The 19743-nt window shown below is 42.5% G+C and overlaps 1 protein-coding gene across 1 annotated transcript in view; it reads right to left on the reverse strand.

Moving 5' to 3' along the window:
- Positions 1-19743, reverse strand: part of PCDH15 (protocadherin related 15) — a 644997-nt gene that overhangs the window by 266368 nt on the left and 358886 nt on the right. The window contains exon 5 of the mRNA XM_054288317.1: positions 9986-10104. Coding sequence (XP_054144292.1) covers positions 9986-10076 — 91 coding nt within the window. The 5' untranslated portion in view covers positions 10077-10104. The remainder of the gene's footprint in view (positions 1-9985; positions 10105-19743) is intronic.

Genomic DNA, 19743 nt, shown 5'->3' on the forward strand with positions numbered 1-19743 from the left:
ATGTTCTTTAAGTTTAAAATTAAGTGTTGTTTTTGGTTGGGGGCAAGATTCTGGTTCGTGATGGGTTTAGTTCTGGATAAAGAAGAAACCAGTGGTTTATCTGAAGCCATTCAGAGTTTGCCTTTCCCTGGTAGTTTGTTTGTAACTATTTTAATTAGCAGACAAGAGTGGGGGCAGTGATTATGTAGAAGCAGTTTGGATACTGAGCAGTTCAATGATGTTTAAAATACTCTGGTTCCATCAGGCTTCTTGCACTAGCCGAGCCTCTCCTCACCTGTTAATCACCATCTCCTGAGCAGAATAAAAACACCAAGCTTTGGAAACCAAAGTGCTCAGCCCCTGGAGCTGGAAAAGCACTGCTGTGCCACTCTCCCCCTGATTTTCTTATCTAAACAGATCAAATTGGAGATATGAGCAGCAGTTGACTGGAGCAGACGAGGCTGTGTCATCCTGATTAGCTCCATTTGATTACAACTTCTTAATTGCTCCTGTGCCTGAGATCATTAACTGATAACAGAGGGGGAAGATTCCCTGAATATTCCAGATGGGATATCAGGAATTAGGAATTGTTCCCGGGCACAGAGTGCCCAGAGCAGCTGTGGCTGCCCCTGGATCCCTGGCAGTGCCCAAGGCCAGCCTGGATGTAGCCCATCCTCTAAGTTACAGTTTCACCTTTACTGGTTTTATTTTCCCCCTTTCCTTCTGTAAATAATACAAAAAAAGCACTTGCACATCATTTGTATTTGAACATCCCATATATCTTATCTTTTCTAACGTATGCAACTGTAGGAAGTTTTCACAGCCTTGAATTTATTTCCACAGCAGCCATCAATCACTCAGAGATGTTATTTTGCTGGCTTTGTTGATAGAGATTTTGTTTATAGTTCCCCCTTTACTGAAACACCATATTCTATAGGATCTGATTCTTAGGATAAACTCACAAAGTACCTTTGTCCTGGTAGGAAATCTATCCCAATTAAATGGGGCAGCAGTGAATCCTGTGGAGCACAGCACTGCAGAGCGAGAAGAGGCTTTTGTTTGATAGATGGATTAGGAGCATTAACGTGGAGTTCTCTGTATATTTTCTATAAATACAACAACAAGAATAAAAAAATCCAAAATAAATTTTAAAAACACCCCAAAGCACTGAAGAACCTCTTTCCTTTGTGTTTCTGTAACTAGAGTTACTACTAATAGCAGAGTAACTATTCAGAATCATAGAATAATTTGAGTGAAAAGGGACTTCTTAAGAGGTATTTTTAGTTCCATCCCCTGTCATGGGCAGGGACACCTTCCACTGTCCCAGGCTGCTCCAAGCTCTGTCCAGCCTGGCCTTGGGCACTGCCAGGGATCCAGGGCCTGCCTACCCTCCCAGGGAACAATTAATTCCCAATATCCCATCCCTCCCTGCCCTCATCCAGCTTAAAGCCATTCCCCCTTGTCTTGTCACTCTACATCCTCATGAAAAGCCCTCTCCACAAAATGCTTTTCTTTCATATTTAGAACAAAAGCCTTCAAACTGTCAAAAAGTCACAAAGAACACTGCCCAGATTTGTGCAATTAGAATTGCAATAAAAAATAAAAGAAAACTTGGAAGGCTTAAAAAAAAAAACATTGAAGAAGGAGCAAAGCTGAAGTTTTTGACCTGTGGATGTGAAACTTCACCTTCTAAACAAAACAGCAGCACATTGAGCTTTATAACAGTTCAGGTGGCAAGATCCCAACCATTTTATCAAACAAAAAGTCTGAGGAGTCAAGAAATTTTTGCATAGAGTAAAATCTCTTAGCAGTAGTAAAATAAAACAATAGTAAAATCCATTGGGTTTTATGTTAGAAGGTGGGAAAACAGAATTTCAACACCAGAAACATTCATCCAGCACCATTATGTGGAATAAAAAAACTACTCCACTCTGTTTTCTTTTATTTTTTTCCTCTAAGTTTTTTCAAAATTTCCTATGATTTTGCAGTAATCAATTTTTGTGCTGTGTTATTTAGAATTGAATCAAAAGCCTGGCCACTTCTCAAGAAACACAATTAGGCTGCACTGGCCAACTGGTCACAGAGAAAAGTGACACCAGACAACACCAGAAACCTTGCTTAAAGTTAAGACCAGCTAGGAGATCAAATTAAATGTTTAAATGAAGGAGCCTCAAGATACTTAACACTGTGTGTTCCCCTCTAGGACCAAACAATTCAATTCAAAAAATTCTGCTTAGAAATAAGGTGTGAAATTATCCCATGGCAGACTTGCCCAGCAGGTCAAATCAAAAGGGACAAATAAATCTAATATTTCATGTTGTATCAATATTGCTAGCAAAATCAGCAGCTCATAAATCAGAGACTAAAACCAAAGATATTCTGATACAAAACCAAAAAACGTCTCAGATGCCATGGGCTGCCCAGGGAGGTTTGGAGTCCCCATCCGTGCAGGTGTCTCAGGAAGGGCTGGAGGTGGCACTCAGTGCTCTGGGCTGGGGGCAAGGTGGGGATCAGTCCCAGGTTTAGAGGTTCTTTCCAGCCCAGATAATTCTGGGATTCCATGGTCTCCTGCTCTGAACATTTAAAGATGCCCAAGAGTTTGCAATTCCTTGAAGTTAAACCCCATTGAAATGTTTCTGAAATGAGAAGTGATCATGGAGCACCATTAAATTCACAAAAAGGAACTGAAACAATATTGAAGGCAAACACAAACTCATACCACAACCCCTGAATTATGCAAATCAGCTTTCCAGGATAATTCAGACTAGAACTAAACCTTCAATTGCAGAGAAATCCCATTTCTGTCTAATCCAATTGAAAACCACATTTTCTCTCCTTGCTTCCTTCTCCACCTCCTTGGCCCTTCCCACTGCAGTCCTGTTAAACAATGTGCAGAAGGATAATTTGGCATTATTTAAACATTTGATTTCTGCCTACGTATTCAGCTGTTCATCTCCCTGCCAATTTAAAACTCGCCATGCCTCAATACACTGTCTAATAAAATACTGCAAAGCACAGAGGGGGTTTTTTTTGTTCTTACTATTTTTTCCCAAACTAACCCAAAAGTTGTCTTTTTAGCATGTTAGAAAAAAAGGTGAGGGGGGAAAGAAAAAGGAAAATTGTCTTCCAACAGAGGTTTTCCAGAAGAAAGTGTTTGGCTGGGAGTGATCACACCTGGGTATTCAGAAATTACAGCAATGTCTGTGGAAAAGGTGTGGGGGAGAGTTTGGTTTGGGGTTTCTGGGGGCTTTTTTTAGGGTTTTTGTTTCAAATCCCCACCTATTTCCTCACCATGGGCATTCCATGTAAAATCACAGTGTTTCCATGAGCTTCAGTCAGAAAAAGCCTTCTGAAGGAAGAGTCCATAATCACCATCCACAAGGAAGTTTTTGGGCACTTGAAGTGATTCAGAATATACAAACCCTTGCCCTGAAGGATACAACCCTGAGTCTGTTCTTGTTATGTGAAAATCAAATCCTACAAAAACCAGTTTTGATCAAGCTCAAGTTCCTGTGCCTTGTTTTAAACAGCTATTTCTCAGTAAAAAAAAAAAAAAAAAAAAAAAGAGAAAAAAACCCCAACAAGATTAAACCACAGTAAGAGGGTTTCTGTAATTTCTAGCACAGTTTTCTGTCCACATGAAACAGTCACATGAGGATGCAGAAAATAATTCTTAGTGGTAGAGACAAGGAGAAATGAGAAGGAGGTTTGGAAAGAAATATGTAAGGGGCAGCAGGTAAAGAAAGGATTCCTGACCTTCCATGTCACCAAGAGACAGGAATTCTGTGCTTCCAGACTGTTGCTACAAATACAATTTTGCCAATAAAAACTACAATTGAACAGGCAACATAAATTACTGGTGGAGTATGAAATGAAAGACATGACACTGAGGCAGATTTTAAATGCTGCCAGTTGTAGTGTCACACTTAGTTCTTTGAAAGTCAAAATAATTAAATTATTGTCCTTCAGATAGAATTTCAAAGCCTGATTTCCTTCCAAAGTTGAAATATTTACATTTTAGGCTTCCTAGTAAAGAAACAGATTCCATTTATATAAGCTGCCTTAGTACTAAAATCTAGTGGCCTGACTAAGCTGCAAGTGTGCTTCTGCTGAAGAGAAAACCAGAAAGGAAAGGTCCTGGCCTTCCAAGTCTTCAGGAACAGACACAAAATGTCATCATGAGTGAAGGATAAACCAGAAAGGTCATGCCTGAGGAGCTGCAGTGGCTCTGCTCACACACATGGCTACAAGCCAACATATGAGAGCACAAACACAGTGGTTGATGATTTTTAGGAATTCCGCCCTAAAACATCACTGGAGTTTGAGCTATAAGTCCCAAAGTGTGAGCAACTCTTTTGGAGGGGACACAGTGTTCCAGAGCACTTTTAGGGGGGTTTCTGCTTTTCCTGCACCAGGAGTTCCCTTCTCAGGTGGGAGCAGCACCTTGAGGAACCCAGCCCTAGGAGGAAAAGAAATCAGCCCCAAGAAAAGAAGCAGCCCCAAGAAAAGACAGGAACCAGCCCCAGGAAAAGAAAAGAACCAGCCCCAAGAAAAGAAAAGAACCAGCTCAGTTCTCACAGCCTTCCCTCACCAAGGGATGGTTCAGGACAGTTAAATCTTAAATGAAATCAAAGAGCATTGATGTTTGATAGCCTGAAATCCAAACAATCCAACACATGGGCAGGAGAAACACAGGATCCCAAGGTGACTGAGGTTGAAGGAGATCAGTGGGCACCTAGTTCAAGAGATCAGAGGGCACTTCCCAGCTCCCTCAGCCTTTCCTGGGCACCCAGATGCTCCAGGCCCTTGCTCAGCTCAGTAGCAGAAAAAACCTTGGGAGTCCAGTGCCTGGAAGAGGCACAGCTAGATCCCACAGTCTGGTGGGATTTGGGATTTCCACCTCCTCCAGAAGCAGCTTCCTGCCTCATCCCTCCCAGCACAGCCACAGGGAGATCCCAGGATACTCAGTCCCTCTTACCAGGGCTAAAATCTGAACATTAACTGAGATGAACCTCGTTTCAGTGCCCCTATTTTGTGAATAACTCACTTCTCACCGCAGGGAAATTCATCTTCTGTCGCCTCAAAGTGCTGCTGGTGGCACTCAAAGACACTTTGAAGAACTAAACCCTTCAGAGGAACTTAATGGCTCCACTACAACTCCCCAACATCAAGAAGAGCTCTTTTCCCTGTAGGAACAAGGGCACAGCTCCCAACCAAAAGCACCAAGTGCCCATAAAACACACAAATGACTCCTGTTCTCAAGAACAGACACGTTCCCTCAGGCAAGGACCTGGTGGCATTTCTCTCCTCTCCCTGCATCTGTACAGTGCAGGGCTCAGGGAATGATCCATGAACTCCAGGTACTCAAATATGCATTTTCCCCAGTTAATTTCCTGACCAACTGTAATAGATCAAGACTTGAAACTATTTTCTTTCTAAAATAGCCTCTTCAGGTGATTTGTAAGGCTCCTGAGTGATTAAATTTTTGTAGCAGAAGAGTTTTAGACTGGATGAAGACATTAACTAATAGAGGGGGCCTTGAAAACCAGGTGGAGGGGTTTGGGGTGAACAGTCCTGGTGGCAAAAATGAATAGTTGCGTTTTTCACAGAAAAAAAACTTACTTAAAAAGTCACCCCCACTCAGGGAAGTGGCAAAAACCATTTAAATGGGGTTTCTTTGTTACTTTCTGATAAAAAAATACCCATCTGCTGAACACTTAGGAAAGGAAATCCATATTTGGATGAGCAAATCTTCTGATTAGCCTCAGTTTTATTTTGTGAAATTTTGTTTCAGAATGAAACAAAACCACTGAGCCAGCAGTGAGATCCATACCCTACAGTGCAGGTGTCCATGGCTCATCTCTCGTTCCACAGTCGAGTAGAAAGGAAGGAAAAGGAAGGAAATGAGTCTGAAACCAAAAGATTGGAAGAACTACAGTGATAAGTCCAAATAGAGTTGAAAAAAACAACATAAATAATCAAGGAAGCATTCCTTCTTAGCCATACATGCCCAGAGAAATACAGCCAACATCCTGTTTGCATCTCCTCTGGGATAAACAAGTATTATTCCTCAAGTGAGTCAGAAGGGATGATTTCATGAACAGCTCCAGGAGATTTCTGGAATGGAGGCTCTTCTAGAAATCCTCATCCCCAGCATTATTGGACTTACTGCTCTTCAAGGTCTTTTCCAACCAAAATGATCCTGTGGTTCCACTGGCTCCACACCAAACAGAGGCAGGACTTGAGTATTGACATTTTTTGGGGTGTGACAGGCCCCTGGATCAGAGGAATGTGAGGGACAGGTGACACCAACCCCTCAAACACAACCCAAATTTACAAGGTAACAAAAGCCCCAGGATGGGCTCATCTCTGAGCAGATGAATTCAGGATTTTTGTTACCATTCTTCTTTTAAAGCTATAAATCTTCAGGAGAAATATAAGGACCTTTAAGTGTTCTTTTCCGTCACGTATAAAAAAAAGTGCAAAACCACTTTAGGTTAAAAGCAGCCCCACAAAAATCTTCCAAAAACCCTTCAAAGATTGCATGGTATGAAGCAGATCCCCACAAGTCACAGCCCCATTCCACTACTTGTGAAAACCCCAAGAACAGATCCCTTGCAAATTTTGTGGGTGGATCTCCACATTTGCTTTTGTTTTTTAAAAGGGACCAGAATAATTTTTGCCTTCTATTCATCTTTTAAGAGTAAAGAATAAATTATTTGTGTCCCACCCCAGCTCACATTTGTATTTTCATGAATGATATGGACTCAACATAATTAAATATGTTAATTAGCAAATAATTGCTGCTGGATTGGTTTGGTCTGGCATAAAAGTGCAGAAAGTTTTGAATTCAGGAGCCTTCTTTGGTGGCCAAAAATTCCTGCTAAATTTTTTTCTTTGAACCATAGAGATTGGATTAGAGAAGGAAAAAAAAAGGAGAAATTTGATCCTGTGTTTCCACCTTCCTCCTTCCTGATTCCTTTAGCCTCAGAGTTTGCCTCTGAATTCAATAATGCAGCACTGGAAAAATAAAAGAGACTTCAGCTGACCTAATTTCATATATTGCACAGCTACAAGTGACATTTCTACTTTTACTTAAGTTAAAATATTATGGAAAAAAATCCAGCCTTTGCAGTATTTTTGTTGTTTGGAAGAGAGATAACAGCAAGAACTGTAAAACCAGATCTCTTCCTTTCAGAAAACAAAACCAAAAATACTCACAATATTCCCCATCCACACTCAAGCCTAACTTTTATTCTGGTGCACCACAGAATTGAACAAAAGGATTACAACATGAAAGAATTGAAATTAAACACTGAATGGGCTCATCAACAGTAAATTAGGACCGATGGCATGGCTCTGTAACAAAAGTCTTCGGGTTTTTAATAATTAGAGGGGTGGGTTTGAATACAAAGGGACCACAGTAGATGGGGAGAACTTGAATTTCACCAGAAGCAGATGGGATCCTGGGGAAACTTCCTACTGAAGTTTAGGAAAAAAGCTGCCTGACCAAGGCACTCCTGGATTAGGTGACTTGGGGACATCATTAATTGCTGTGGCTGGGGAGGATTTGGTGACACGGGAGGTCAAGTACAACATGTGAAACAGAGAAATTATGAGCTAATGAAGCAAAATGCAGCAAGAGGGGCAAGAAACTGAGTCAACATCCACAGCTCCCACCAGGAAAATGGAGGATTGGCATGCTGACTGCAAAGAAATAGCCCATAATTCCTGCCAGAGTTGATTTTTTATTTATTTATATTTATTATTTTGCTGTTGAGAGAACTGCACTGGTAGGAAATGGCAATTGCCAGAAGAACACATCTTTTCTGTGTTACATTTCAGGTTACAAATTCTGCTCCTGCACGTCAGAACTCCTCCAGGCCCAGCCCTAAACAGAGTTTTCTATTTAGCTGTAAGAAACATATTTCCAAGTAATTATGCCTGTAAGCATTGCCTCATTAGCTGGGTGCCATTTGCTGAGTCACCAGTCCCCCACCTTGGCTTAAATCCATTTCCAGCTCATTTTTCCTCTATTACACCCCTGTGAAATTTATCCAAAGTGCTTTTAGCTCCATTTACCCTTTCCTGAACACAGTATGGGGGAGGAAATCAGTTCAGTTTGTATCAGGGTGCTGCATATTCCTCAAGAAACAGCATTTCTGAGCTGTCACCCTGAGAAAAGCAGCAGGAATTTTGGCTACAGCCAGCAAATTTATACTCATTATAACAAAGCTGTCCTGTTCAGGCCATGTACGAGACCATTACCAAAGATAAAATCAAGCATGGCTTCTGTGATAAATATTGGCACGTGCCAGGCTAAAAAAATCCACCCCAAAATTATGTTCACACCCCTTTGAAGTAAGGGAGTTGCTGTATTTACTCAGTCACAGGACACTGCCATCAAAGAGTGGTGGCCCTTCCCTTCCTCTTAATCACCTGGAAGAAAAAGAATTCTGAACAATCTTGGGATATGGACACAGAGGTGAGAAATTGTCATATGAGTGTAAAGGAAATGGAAACCTGAGGGATCCCTTTTTCCCCTCCAGGAGATCAAATTGCTCCTGTCCTGTATGGGCCATCTGTGTTTTGCACACTACCATCACTCAAGACCAAAAATCCCCATTTTATTCTCTTCAAAGATGCCTTTTTAGAGAGATGTGATGCTACCAGCATGAGCACAAATAAAAATCCCACTGAAAAGTGTTGCTTTTTTCCTTTTTTCCTCAGCCTGCCCTGAGACTTCTCCACAGCCCCATGATCCTGCTTTGCTTCCCACCATTATTCCCACTGCTCTCCCATGTCCTCCTGTGCTGCTGGACATGCCAGAGGCCATCCTGCCTCCTCTCCTCCACCCAAACCAGCATTTTCCTCCTCAAACCACCACCAAGGTCAACCTCTACCAGCCTGATAGCCCCACTCCTCCACTGCAATAAATGAGTAAAACCCAATTAATTGTAGCCCAGCACAGAGCAAATATGTGAAATGTGAGCAGCTCGTCCACTTCAGTGTCAGGAGTGACAGTGATTATGACAGGGTGTAAAAATGGAGAAAATTAAATTAGCTTTCTTGTACATTATGGGGAGGGTTGGGCTGGGGGATGGAAGGGAATAAAAGGACATTTGGAGAGCAATTACTAGAACAAGAAACAGAGACTTTCGACTGGATAGCAAAAAACAAAGCATAATTCAAGCAGGACTGAAGACTTCCCATGAAAGCAAAATTACTTTACTTCCTAGCTGACAAAATAGAGGTTTTTAAACCAAAACCCAGATGCCAAAGTCATAAATTTGTACAATTACAGCTCTACCCACATGGAGTGCCATGGATAATGAGCAACTTCATTACAGACATTCTGAAGCCACACTCAGTTTTTCACTTATCCCACTCATTATTCCCAGAAGTATTCAGGAACAACTCTGACAGAATTTGCCCTTCAATGCTGTTAAATTGTTCAAAAGAATAAACCCTAATCAGTTATCCAGGCCTGTAATTTTTAATTACCAGAGATCACTGGCAGGACACATTTCTGCTGTCTTTTAATTAAATTCCACCAAGATGCTCTGAGGAGGAACACAATCTACTGGTGCCACATTTCAGGGTTCCTGAAGAATTGTTTCTCACTGCGGATTTTTTTCCAAAATTTTTGGTCATTAGCCATTCTCTCAATCTGCTGTTCCAACCACAACTGCTGATTTATGAACAAAGTAAAAGCTTGAACAATGAATAAGACAAAACCAATTTTGATGGTTGAGTGCAACACTGAGTAAGCATAACTGAAGATTTTATCTTGCCTGCCAAATCAACAGCTTCAGGAAATGCAATCATCACTGGATGCTGCAGCCACGAAACACAAAACACACCCAGACCTTCCTTTCTTGGAACCTCTTTTCCTGCCAAACTACTTCATCAAATATTAATTTTTTGGGGGGAAAAACCCCATTCCAATGAAATTCCAGAGGCATCCCAGCCCTCCCAGAGCTCCACCCCTCAGCCAAGCCCTTACCTTCATCATTCTGGGCCAGAGCCCATGCCAGGACAGCAGCGAGTGCCGTCCCCACTGTGAACCATTTCCAGAGACAAAGCTGCTGGACCATTTTCTGTCAAACTTCACTCAAGGCAGAGCTGCAAGAGAGGGATTTGACACATTTATTACTCAACCTGCACAAAGCTGAGCCACTACAAAGTTTTTCACAGGGGATACTAAGAGCATGGCCTTGTTTCAGCCACAAAAATAGATAAAATAAGGAGGGAGAACCCCTAATTAGCATAAATGTGTGTACTCATTAACTCAATAACTGTGCATGCACAGCCCTCCAAGTTATGAAAATGCAAGGTTCTGGCTTAAATCAGGTCTGATTTCCATAATTTCCCTGCAATAAAGTATTCATGGTATCCTTCCTGCTTTCAGGCACTTTGGAGGAGCAACTGTAGCAGGGAAATGGCACTGATTAAAATGAGGGTTCACTGCAAAATGCCAGAGGGACCCAGGATTCAAAGGCATTGCCTGGGAAAAATGGGAATGATCCCTGAGGGTGGCCTTCTTTAAGGACACAGGCTGTTGGGTTGTATCCAGGAAAATGAAAAAAAACACCACTAGCACCACACCAGAAAAAACAATCAACAAAGTAAAATTAAAAATAAACAAAGAAAAACAAACACAAAACCCCCACAAAACAAACCAACAAAAAACCAAAGAGCAAGCAAACAAGAAAAAAATAAAAGAAACTTCCCAAGAAAATAAAAACCCAAACCAAAACCCGACAACCTTCTCCCTTCCCTCCCCACCAGGCCCCCAAAACAAACAAAAACCATCCAAATAAACAAAAAATTCCCCACCAAGATCCCCAAGACAAGTCTGGCTGAACTCCAGAGTGTACCCAGAGTGCAGAACATTAGATAGTTAAAAAAATTGTGGTTCATGGTTCCAATAAAAAGAATTAGCACAATTCAAATACAATGACAGGAGACGGGAATTAAAATATTTTTTAGCAATATAAACCAAGTTATTGTATAAAAAATAGCTGCATTTATTAAAAATGAAACAAACCTACAAAACAATTGTGTGCCAAGAGTTTGAGGAAAACCTGCGGGGATTTTTCCACAGGAGAAGGAGGGCAAGTAGGGAAATGTAATAAACCAGACTGAGTGGCCCATATTTACTCAAGTATTTAAAGTTCCTAGGTGGTTGATAATATAAATAAAATATATATATCTTGAGTTTGCTTGCAGGACATCTCACATGGGTGGGATTTCCAGGATGTCAGAGGTTCTTCCCCAAATTCAATGATTTTATCCTGTGATTTATGAGGCTCCCTCACATCAAGTATAAATATAAATATGTTTCCCTTTGTCAAAGCCATGGATTGCAGGTGACTATTGGATTTTAACCAACATGCTGGAGAAATAAAGGGCAGCAGCAAAACCATCTCAAATTCTACACTGAACACACTGCTCCACACTTCATCCAGGGGTTAAGGATGCAGAGAGGCCTTTCCAAGCTCCACCTCCCTTCAGGTTGGACTCTTCCCAAGCTGTCCAGCAGCAGGAGGCTGGTGCAGGCTGCAACAGGCAGCAATTCCAGGAAGAACTTCAATATTGGCCATGAAAGAAGGGAAGCCCCAGCACAGATCTCATGGGACTGTTCATTCCCATTTCAGACCAATGTTTGTCTTGACAGAGCAGCTCCAAGTCAGAGAACCACGGAATTCAAGCCATACAAAGCATCCTCCTTCCTCCTTCTCTTCCCTTGCCCTTCTACAGCTGTTTCTGACCAAAATCCAGCAGAGAATTGTGGAGTGACAGAATTCTTCAGGGTGGCAAAGACCATTCACGTCGTGAAGTCCAAGCAGCACCACCATCATGGTCACCCTTTCCCATGTCCTGAAATGCCACATCCACATGTGCCTTGAACAATTCCAAGGATGAGATTCCACCACTGCCCCAGGGCAGCCCTTTCCAATGCTTTCCAACCCTTTCCATGAAGAACCTGTCCATCCTCCTTCCATCCCTTTCCATGAAGAACCCTTCCATGCAATGCTTTCCAACCCTTTCCATGAAGAACCTTTCCATGCAATGCTTTACAACGCTTTCCATGGAGAACCTTTCCACCCCTTTCCATGGAGAACCTTTCCATGAAGTGCTTTACAGCCCTTTCCATGAAGAACCTTTCCATCAAGAGCCTTTCCAACCCTTTCCATGGAGAACCTTTCCATGAAGTGCTTTCCAACCCTTTCCATGGAGAACCTTTCCATGAATGGCTTTACAACCCTTTCCATGAAGAACCTTTCCATAAAGTGCTCTACAACCCTTTCCATGAAGAACCTTTCCAATAAGTACTTTCCATCCCTTTCCATGAAGTGCTTTCCAACCCTTTCCATGAAGAACCTTTCCATGAAGTGCTTTACAACCCTTTCCATAAAGAACCTTTCCCCAATATCCCACCTAAACCTCCCCCAGCACACTTGAGGCCATTTCCTCTCATCCTCTCACTTATTCCCTGGGAGAAGAGATTCAGCTCCCCTCTCCTCACTATCAGCTTCTCTAAGGGAATTGTAGGGAACAACTTCAGAGAGGAGACAGCAACCCTGACAGCTCAAATTAGAAGTTAGAGGCAGCTCAAAGGAGGATTCCAGACTATTCCCAAAGGAACTATTTATTATTCCCATGTGAGAGGAGACCAGAACTGCCCAAAAGGGCTTTTTCCCTCCCTTCTTCCCAAAATGTTCATTTGGTTACTGTCATGCAAACTTAGCACATTCCAAAGACATTCTAGAATTTGCAACAGCACCTTCCCAAACACCACCAAAATTACTTTTCTCATGATACATTCCTGCTGAGTACTTGGAAATCAAGGTTGTTTCCACATTACCCAAACAGATTCCAGTTAATCATCATTATGAAACCTGCTGGGAATTTTGGGGATGGGAATTTCTCAGTATTTCACCACTGTTTGCTACCCTGTTAACAGAATTTCCTGAAGGAACTGGGCTCAGCTGCTTTTCCACTTGAAGCAGTGTAATTCCATTAGGTGCTATTTGCCTCCAGCCTTTTACACCTCAAATCTCAGAATACTGAAATTCAGGAGACTCATGGCGTCTTCAGGTCAGTCTAAGTAAAAAATCCCATCCAAATAGAGATTTAGGTGTTATCACACCTAAAAAGAAGTGCACAAACTCACTTCTGAGGCTTCTGATATTTGATTTTACAACCTTGAAAAACAAAATAAATCCAGCTCACCAATCACGATGTTCTATTTTAGAAAGTTATTCAGAGCTCAGCTGACACCCTTGAGCGGAGTCTGCTCCTGAGAGATTTTTAGGATGGAATCTTGACAGATTTATTTTTGATTTTGATGAAATGTCAAGTTAAACCACAAGGATAGCAACACTGCTGCTCCCAGAATAAGCAACTCTCTATGCAACTGGACTACAACACAAGAAAAATCCTGATTTGTTTCCTTCAATACATACCAGAAAAAAACAACCAAATTACAAAAACAACCCCAAAACAAATAAAACTCCCAAAAGCCAGAAGTATAAAGTACAGAAAATGACACTATTAAGTTCAAATGATTCTGTTAACTTGGAAATAGCTCAGAACAAATCACAATTTACCACAAAGTGCCAAAAGGTTGACAACCTCTAAGAAATAAGTTTGAACTCCAGCCAGGGCAAGGAAAAACTACGAATTGATGAGAGAAGAAGGATCTGTAAAGGAAAGACACACAAAATGTCCACAAGACTCAGTATTTTCCTGAAAAAAAATTCTCATTTTAAGGTTTAAGAGATGAAGGAAATTATTCTGAGTTATGACGTCTAAGCACTTTGAATGTATTTAGAGGAACAAGAATATGACACATATAGTAGATGAATAACAATAAGTAACTTCCAATAATTATTTCCTTTTAGTTTTGGTGTTACTACAGGTTTCAAAACTTTGCTTTCATTAGAAGCTGGAACAGGGAGGAACATGGCATTGGTCAAAATAAAGAACCATTTTCTGAGCACCTTGTGCCAGGGCCTCCCCACACTCCCAGTTCCTAATGCCCAATATCCCATCCAGCCCTGCCCTCTGGCCCTGGAAGCCATTCCCTGTGTCCTGTCCCTCCATCCCTTGTCCCCAGTCCCTCTCCAGCTCTCCTGGAGCCCCTTTAGGCCCTGCAAGGGCTCTGAGCTCTCCCTGGAGCCTTCTCCTCTCCAGGTGAACCTTCCCAGCCTGGCTCCAGCCTGGAGCAGCTCCATGACCTCCTCTGGACTCATTCCAACAGCTCCACATCTTTCTTGACTACTTGAAATGAATCATTGGGGGAAATAAAAGAAAATCTAAATTTTTGGGCCAGATTTGCCATTGGCTCCCTCACACAAGAACTGCAACATCCACACCCAATTCCATAGGAAACATGGACTGTGGGAGTGCCCACACCACCCAAACTGCCACCAGCAACAAGTTCTGAGTGTTCTCCACAAGCAGCAAATCTGAAAACAATTTGGGGGCAAACACTTTGCAGTTCTTGCTCCTACAGTGGGTTCAAAGCCCTGACAAACTTCAACAGAAATCACTAAGTGAGCATTATTAATTCATTAGACATGTCAACAAATATTTGCTATTTAATGTATTTGTCAAAAACAGTGGTTCCTGAGACACTGCTGTGGCTGGATGAGTAACTCAGCATTCAAAAAGGAATTAAATACCCATTTATACCCTATTATTTACTCAACAAGCCTGAACTCCTTCAAGCATCATGAGTGACCCACTTGGCTTAGTGGGGATGCTCTTTGCACCCTACAATTGTGATAAATCTTTAAAAATATTTATTTTTTAAAGGTTGATGCGACTGAATTACTTTAACACAACAAAAAATTATAGAGGGCTGGATTTTTTATAAGATTCATCATTATTACTGATCAGCTGAATGCTCTTAAAGTTTGTAGACATAAAACAGGGAGTGCAAGTGCTTATTCTGGAGAACTGGTGCCATAATAAATCAGAAATGCCAGTAAAACAGCAGGAAAAAGCCTCTTACAGAAGCCAGAAAGGAGAGGAACTTGCTTTAGAGTCTGACAGTGCTCCTGGGTTAAAGCTACAGTTCATTAAAAACTTTGTGTCCCAAATGTTTGATTTTTGCCACCCAAACAATTCTGTTGAAGTGCCAGCATGAGAAAAAGCTGCCAGAACATTATTTAACCACAAAACAGACACACACTAAAAAAAACCACTCCAAAATCTGTTTTGCCTCATAGTGCTGATAGTCACCTCACCTGGTATGGAATTCATCTCCATGAATTCCATGGAATATCTCAGGGGAGTTCCTTCTGATGAGCAGCTCCTGAGCCCCTCTCACTGGGGCTGGAAAAGATGCTCACCTGAGGCTTAACCACAAAATCAAACCCTAATTCCAGCTCAGGACATTCTGGAAAGGTGAATCTCATCCTACAAGGTCCCTCCCACACCCAGGGCCTGAGCACCTCTCACTGGTGGGGCACATCTGCTGGAAAACACCCTCACCTGAGGCTTAACTACAAAAATAAACCCTCATTCCAGCTCATGGCTCACATCTGGTAGCTTAGGACATCCTGGAAAGGTGAATTTCATTCCACAAGGCCCCTCCCATACCCATGGACTGAGCCCCTCTCACTGGGGCTGGAAAACACCCTCACCTGAGGCTTAATCACAAAACCAAATGCTAATTCCAGCTCAAGGCTCACATCTGATAGTTCAGGCCATTCTGGAAAGGTGAATCTTATCCCACAAGGTCCCTCTCATACCCAGGCCCTGAGCCCCTCTCACTGGTGGGGCACATCCAGAGCACATCTGCTAGGACATGTGGAGAATAGCCTCAGCTGAGCTTAACCACAAAACCAAAACCTAATTCCAGCTCAGGAGCTCAGCAATCACCTCTGGTAGCTTGGAGCATCCTGGAAGGGTGCATATCATCCCACAGCCCCCTCCCATGCCCAGTCCCAGATCCCATCTCACAGCCCTCTCCAAGCAGGAGAAAAGCCAGGGAAGGAAGATTTCACCTTCGAGTTAAAACTAGTTCTGGCTCTGATTCAGCTGCAAGTGTGACTAACTCTGTTTGCTGAAGTCAAATATCTGCCTAAATGCTTTCCTGAAGAATTATTCAAGCATAAGCAAATATTTGGCTGTGCTGGTGCTACAGTGAATAATTTACAGTGCAAATCCAGCCCTTTTCTCCAGCTTTGGAGGTTCCAAAAATCCAAACACTACTCCAGGTTTTATTTCACTGACACTCTTTGAGCAATTAACACATGAGTATTTCAGCCTATGGACTCTTGGATTTACTCAATCCTGTTAAAGTGCTCTCATGCTCTGAGACTGGCACAGTTGAGTTGGATTTTATCATCCTCATCTCCTTGGATGAGACCTTTCAGGAATGTGAAGATTTTTGAGATGAAATTTCAAGATCAAACCTGCTCCCACCTCAATTCCCTTCTCCCAGCTGCAGGGTCTGTTCCACATAAAGACATTAAAAAGGTGGAATATTGATGCTGCATCTGTCCCTTTTTCTTGTGTTACCAAGCTCTTGAGTTTTTACCCTCACTTGGAGGCAGCATTTTTAGAAAGCAAAAACACAGAAACAAGGAAAAAAATTACCATTTATATGAGGATGTGAAGTAAAATTTCACCAGCAACTTGAAAATCCTCTGTGTTTTCCCTGTATCTACATTCAAATAATTAATCTTCAAATATTCCTGCTTGCCCCCATTCTTCTAAGGACTACTGAGTTTATTCCTCTTCTTGCCCCACTCTTTAATCCTGTTATTTTCTGTGTCTTTCTGTCAGAAAAGACTCTTTAAGAGTCGATGAGATGCCACTGCAAGGCCAAAGTAAAGCCTCAAAAAAGCTCAAAATTAATTTCAAACTTAATGAGAACACCACAGCTGTCCCTGGGCCCTGCAATGTAAAAGTCAACTAACAAGCCATTTTTACTTCAAAGCAGAAATCTCTATGCTTATTTCCATTTTGCACCCCCAAAAACTCCAAAACAGCTATTTTCCTACAATTATAATTGTAATCATAATCAATTATATTGTACAACTGCAAATTGATTACAATTATAATTGTAATCATAATCAATTACAAAGTTCTTTATTTTCCATCTCTGTGTACCAATGGTGGTCATAGAATCCCAGAGTGGTTTGGGCTGGAAGGGACCTTAAATCTCATCTCATTCCACCCCTGCTGTGGGCAGGGAAACCTTCCAGACCCTCCAAGCACACTCTTCACCCTCCTGGCAGCAGAACATCCTTCAGATGCTGATTTAAAAAGATTAAAACTGTTTAATGCTGCTGATTGTCAGTGAACAAAGAAGACTGATAAATAGATGGAAGGTTTGCACAGAGAAAACCCAACTAAACTCGCAGAAATAGAAAAGTTTTATGGGATAACTGAAGAAGGGAGAGAGAAGCACTTTTGTTTCCTGCTTTCATCACTAGCAGTGATTTATTTCCTGTCTTTTTAACAAGCAGTGCAGCTATTGGATGGATTAACAGGATTACAGCTCCTCATCACTCATTCCTATTCACAAAACCCTTTTTTCCATGCATTGTCAATTTATTTATTCTTGTTTCCAGCCCCTCTGTATGGATTTCACCTATAAAATGTTGTTTACAGAGAAGGTTTTGAGTCACAAAAGCTGTTTGGCTGTGCCACTGTTCATTTGAAATTCCTGCTGTGCAGATAGTACTTCCAAAAAGAAGAGAGAGCAAAGATATCCTAAACCTGATATCAGAGCCAGGAGACTTCAGCTGAAAAATAACATTAGCATAAAAAGATTAAAATATATACAACCCATATTAGGCAAGAGCAGCTCAGTTCATTCTTCAATAACCTTTGCCTTCACAAAATATGCCCACACAGCTAAAATTACACATTAAAGTGCTAATAATGAAAATATAATTCAATAGAAAAGTCCAAAGATTTGTTTCATTGCTTTTACTGCAAGACAGGTATTGGATTCCATCCCAAAAACTTCCCCATTTTTCCCTTCCCAGAGCAGTTTCTCTCCAAGGATTCTTCCCTGGGATTACATAACACAAAGGAGAGAATCCAAGGGGTAAAATCTCTCTGACACTCTCTGGATTTTGTGGATCCCTGCTTTCCTTAAAACACAGAACACAACTCAGGGCTGTCATCCACCCAGGCTGGCTATTCCAAGACACTTGGCTTGCACATCTCCCAAGCAAATCCTTCTCTTCCACCCTTCCAGACTCTCAGAAATGCTCCTGCCCACTGCTGAATGCAGGAACTGATGTGACATTTCCAGCTTTTTTTGTTCTGCTGGATCTGTGGGTGATTCAGGTGTTCAGCTGGGGTGTGCCCACGTGTTGGGACACTGGGATGGGCACAGGGCACTCATCCAGGGACAGCTGGCACTGAGTGCCCACCAGAACTGCTGGGGATGGATTTAAACTCCCACAGGTGGGTTTTGATTGCTCAAGTATCACCTTGGTGAAATATCCAGCAAGAAAATGGCTTCTGAGGAACAGAAGAGATGTAAAGATGGGAACTTACAGTACACTGTGGCGATGGAAAAACTATGGAGATGACTTTGGGAGAAGTGCAAACACAGGGATTTTAAGATGGTTCCTGGCTGCTAGAGGGAACTGTTTTCAGGCTGGAGGTAGGCTACACGTGCCAGGGATTACTGGTATAGAAGTGGTTTGGGTTGGCAGAGACCGTGTACATCCTCTCATCCATCCCCCTCATTCATGGGCCGGGACAACTGCTCCTCCCTGCTCAGGCCCTGCTGAGCTGGGCCAAAACTCAGCCCACAAAATTCACATCTTGTTCAACGCAGCCCTGGGTGTGAATCTCAGACTGATTTGGGTCAGAAAGGACCTCAAAGCCCATCCAGTGCCATCCCTGCCATGGCAGGGACACCTTCCACTGTCCCAGGCTGCTCCAATCCCTGGCCTTGGGCACTGCCAGGGATTCTCTGGACACCCTGTGCCAGGGCCTGTCTACCCGGCCAGGGAGGAATTTCTTGCATATATTTCACCTGGATTTCCTCTCTGGCACTGGGAAGCCATTCCCCCTTGTCCTGGCATTCCAGGCCCTTGTCCAAAATCTCTCTCCATCGCTCTTGTAGCTCCTTCAGGCCCTGCAAGGCCACAGTTTGGTCACCCCAGAGCTTCTCCTGTCCAGGTGAGCACCCCCAGCTGTGCCAGCCTTTCCTCCCAGCAGAGCTGCTCCATCCCTCTGCCCATGCTGGTGCCTCCCCTGGGCTCTCTGCAGCAGCCCCAGGTCCCTCCTGTGCTGGGGCAGCTCTGCAGGTGGGGTCTCACCTGAGCCCAGGGGCACAGGGGCAGAATCCCCCCCTGCCCTGCTGCCCACACTGGGGCTCAGCCCAGGACTGGGTTAACAAACATGGAAATCCAGGGAGAAGCACTGCACCTCACCCCAGTGCTGTGCAACAGAGACAATTCCATATCAGCACCAGCAAACTTTGAGCTGGAGTGAACAGCCACAGGGAAGTGATGCACAAGAACCCCAATCCTACATTTCAAATGGCTTCAGCAAATTTCCTGACTGTAAATGCAGCACACATCCCTCAGAATGGGCTAAGGAGTTTTGTTGGACATGAAAAATTTCATTGTTTATTTAGATATTTGACTCATAGGGCTTGTGCTGTTGGTTACTTATAAAAGATCAGCCAAAATGGGTTCACAAATGTTTGTATTTAGGAAACCATTAAGATATCCAAGTAACAGTCAGATCATAAGGAAATCCAGGAATACC

This window comes from Melozone crissalis, unplaced genomic scaffold (genome assembly GCF_028551555.1).
Source record: "Melozone crissalis strain CALT ecotype California unplaced genomic scaffold, PUWL_Pcris_2 ptg000062l_1, whole genome shotgun sequence".
Classification (NCBI taxonomy): domain Eukaryota; kingdom Metazoa; phylum Chordata; class Aves; order Passeriformes; family Passerellidae; genus Melozone; species Melozone crissalis.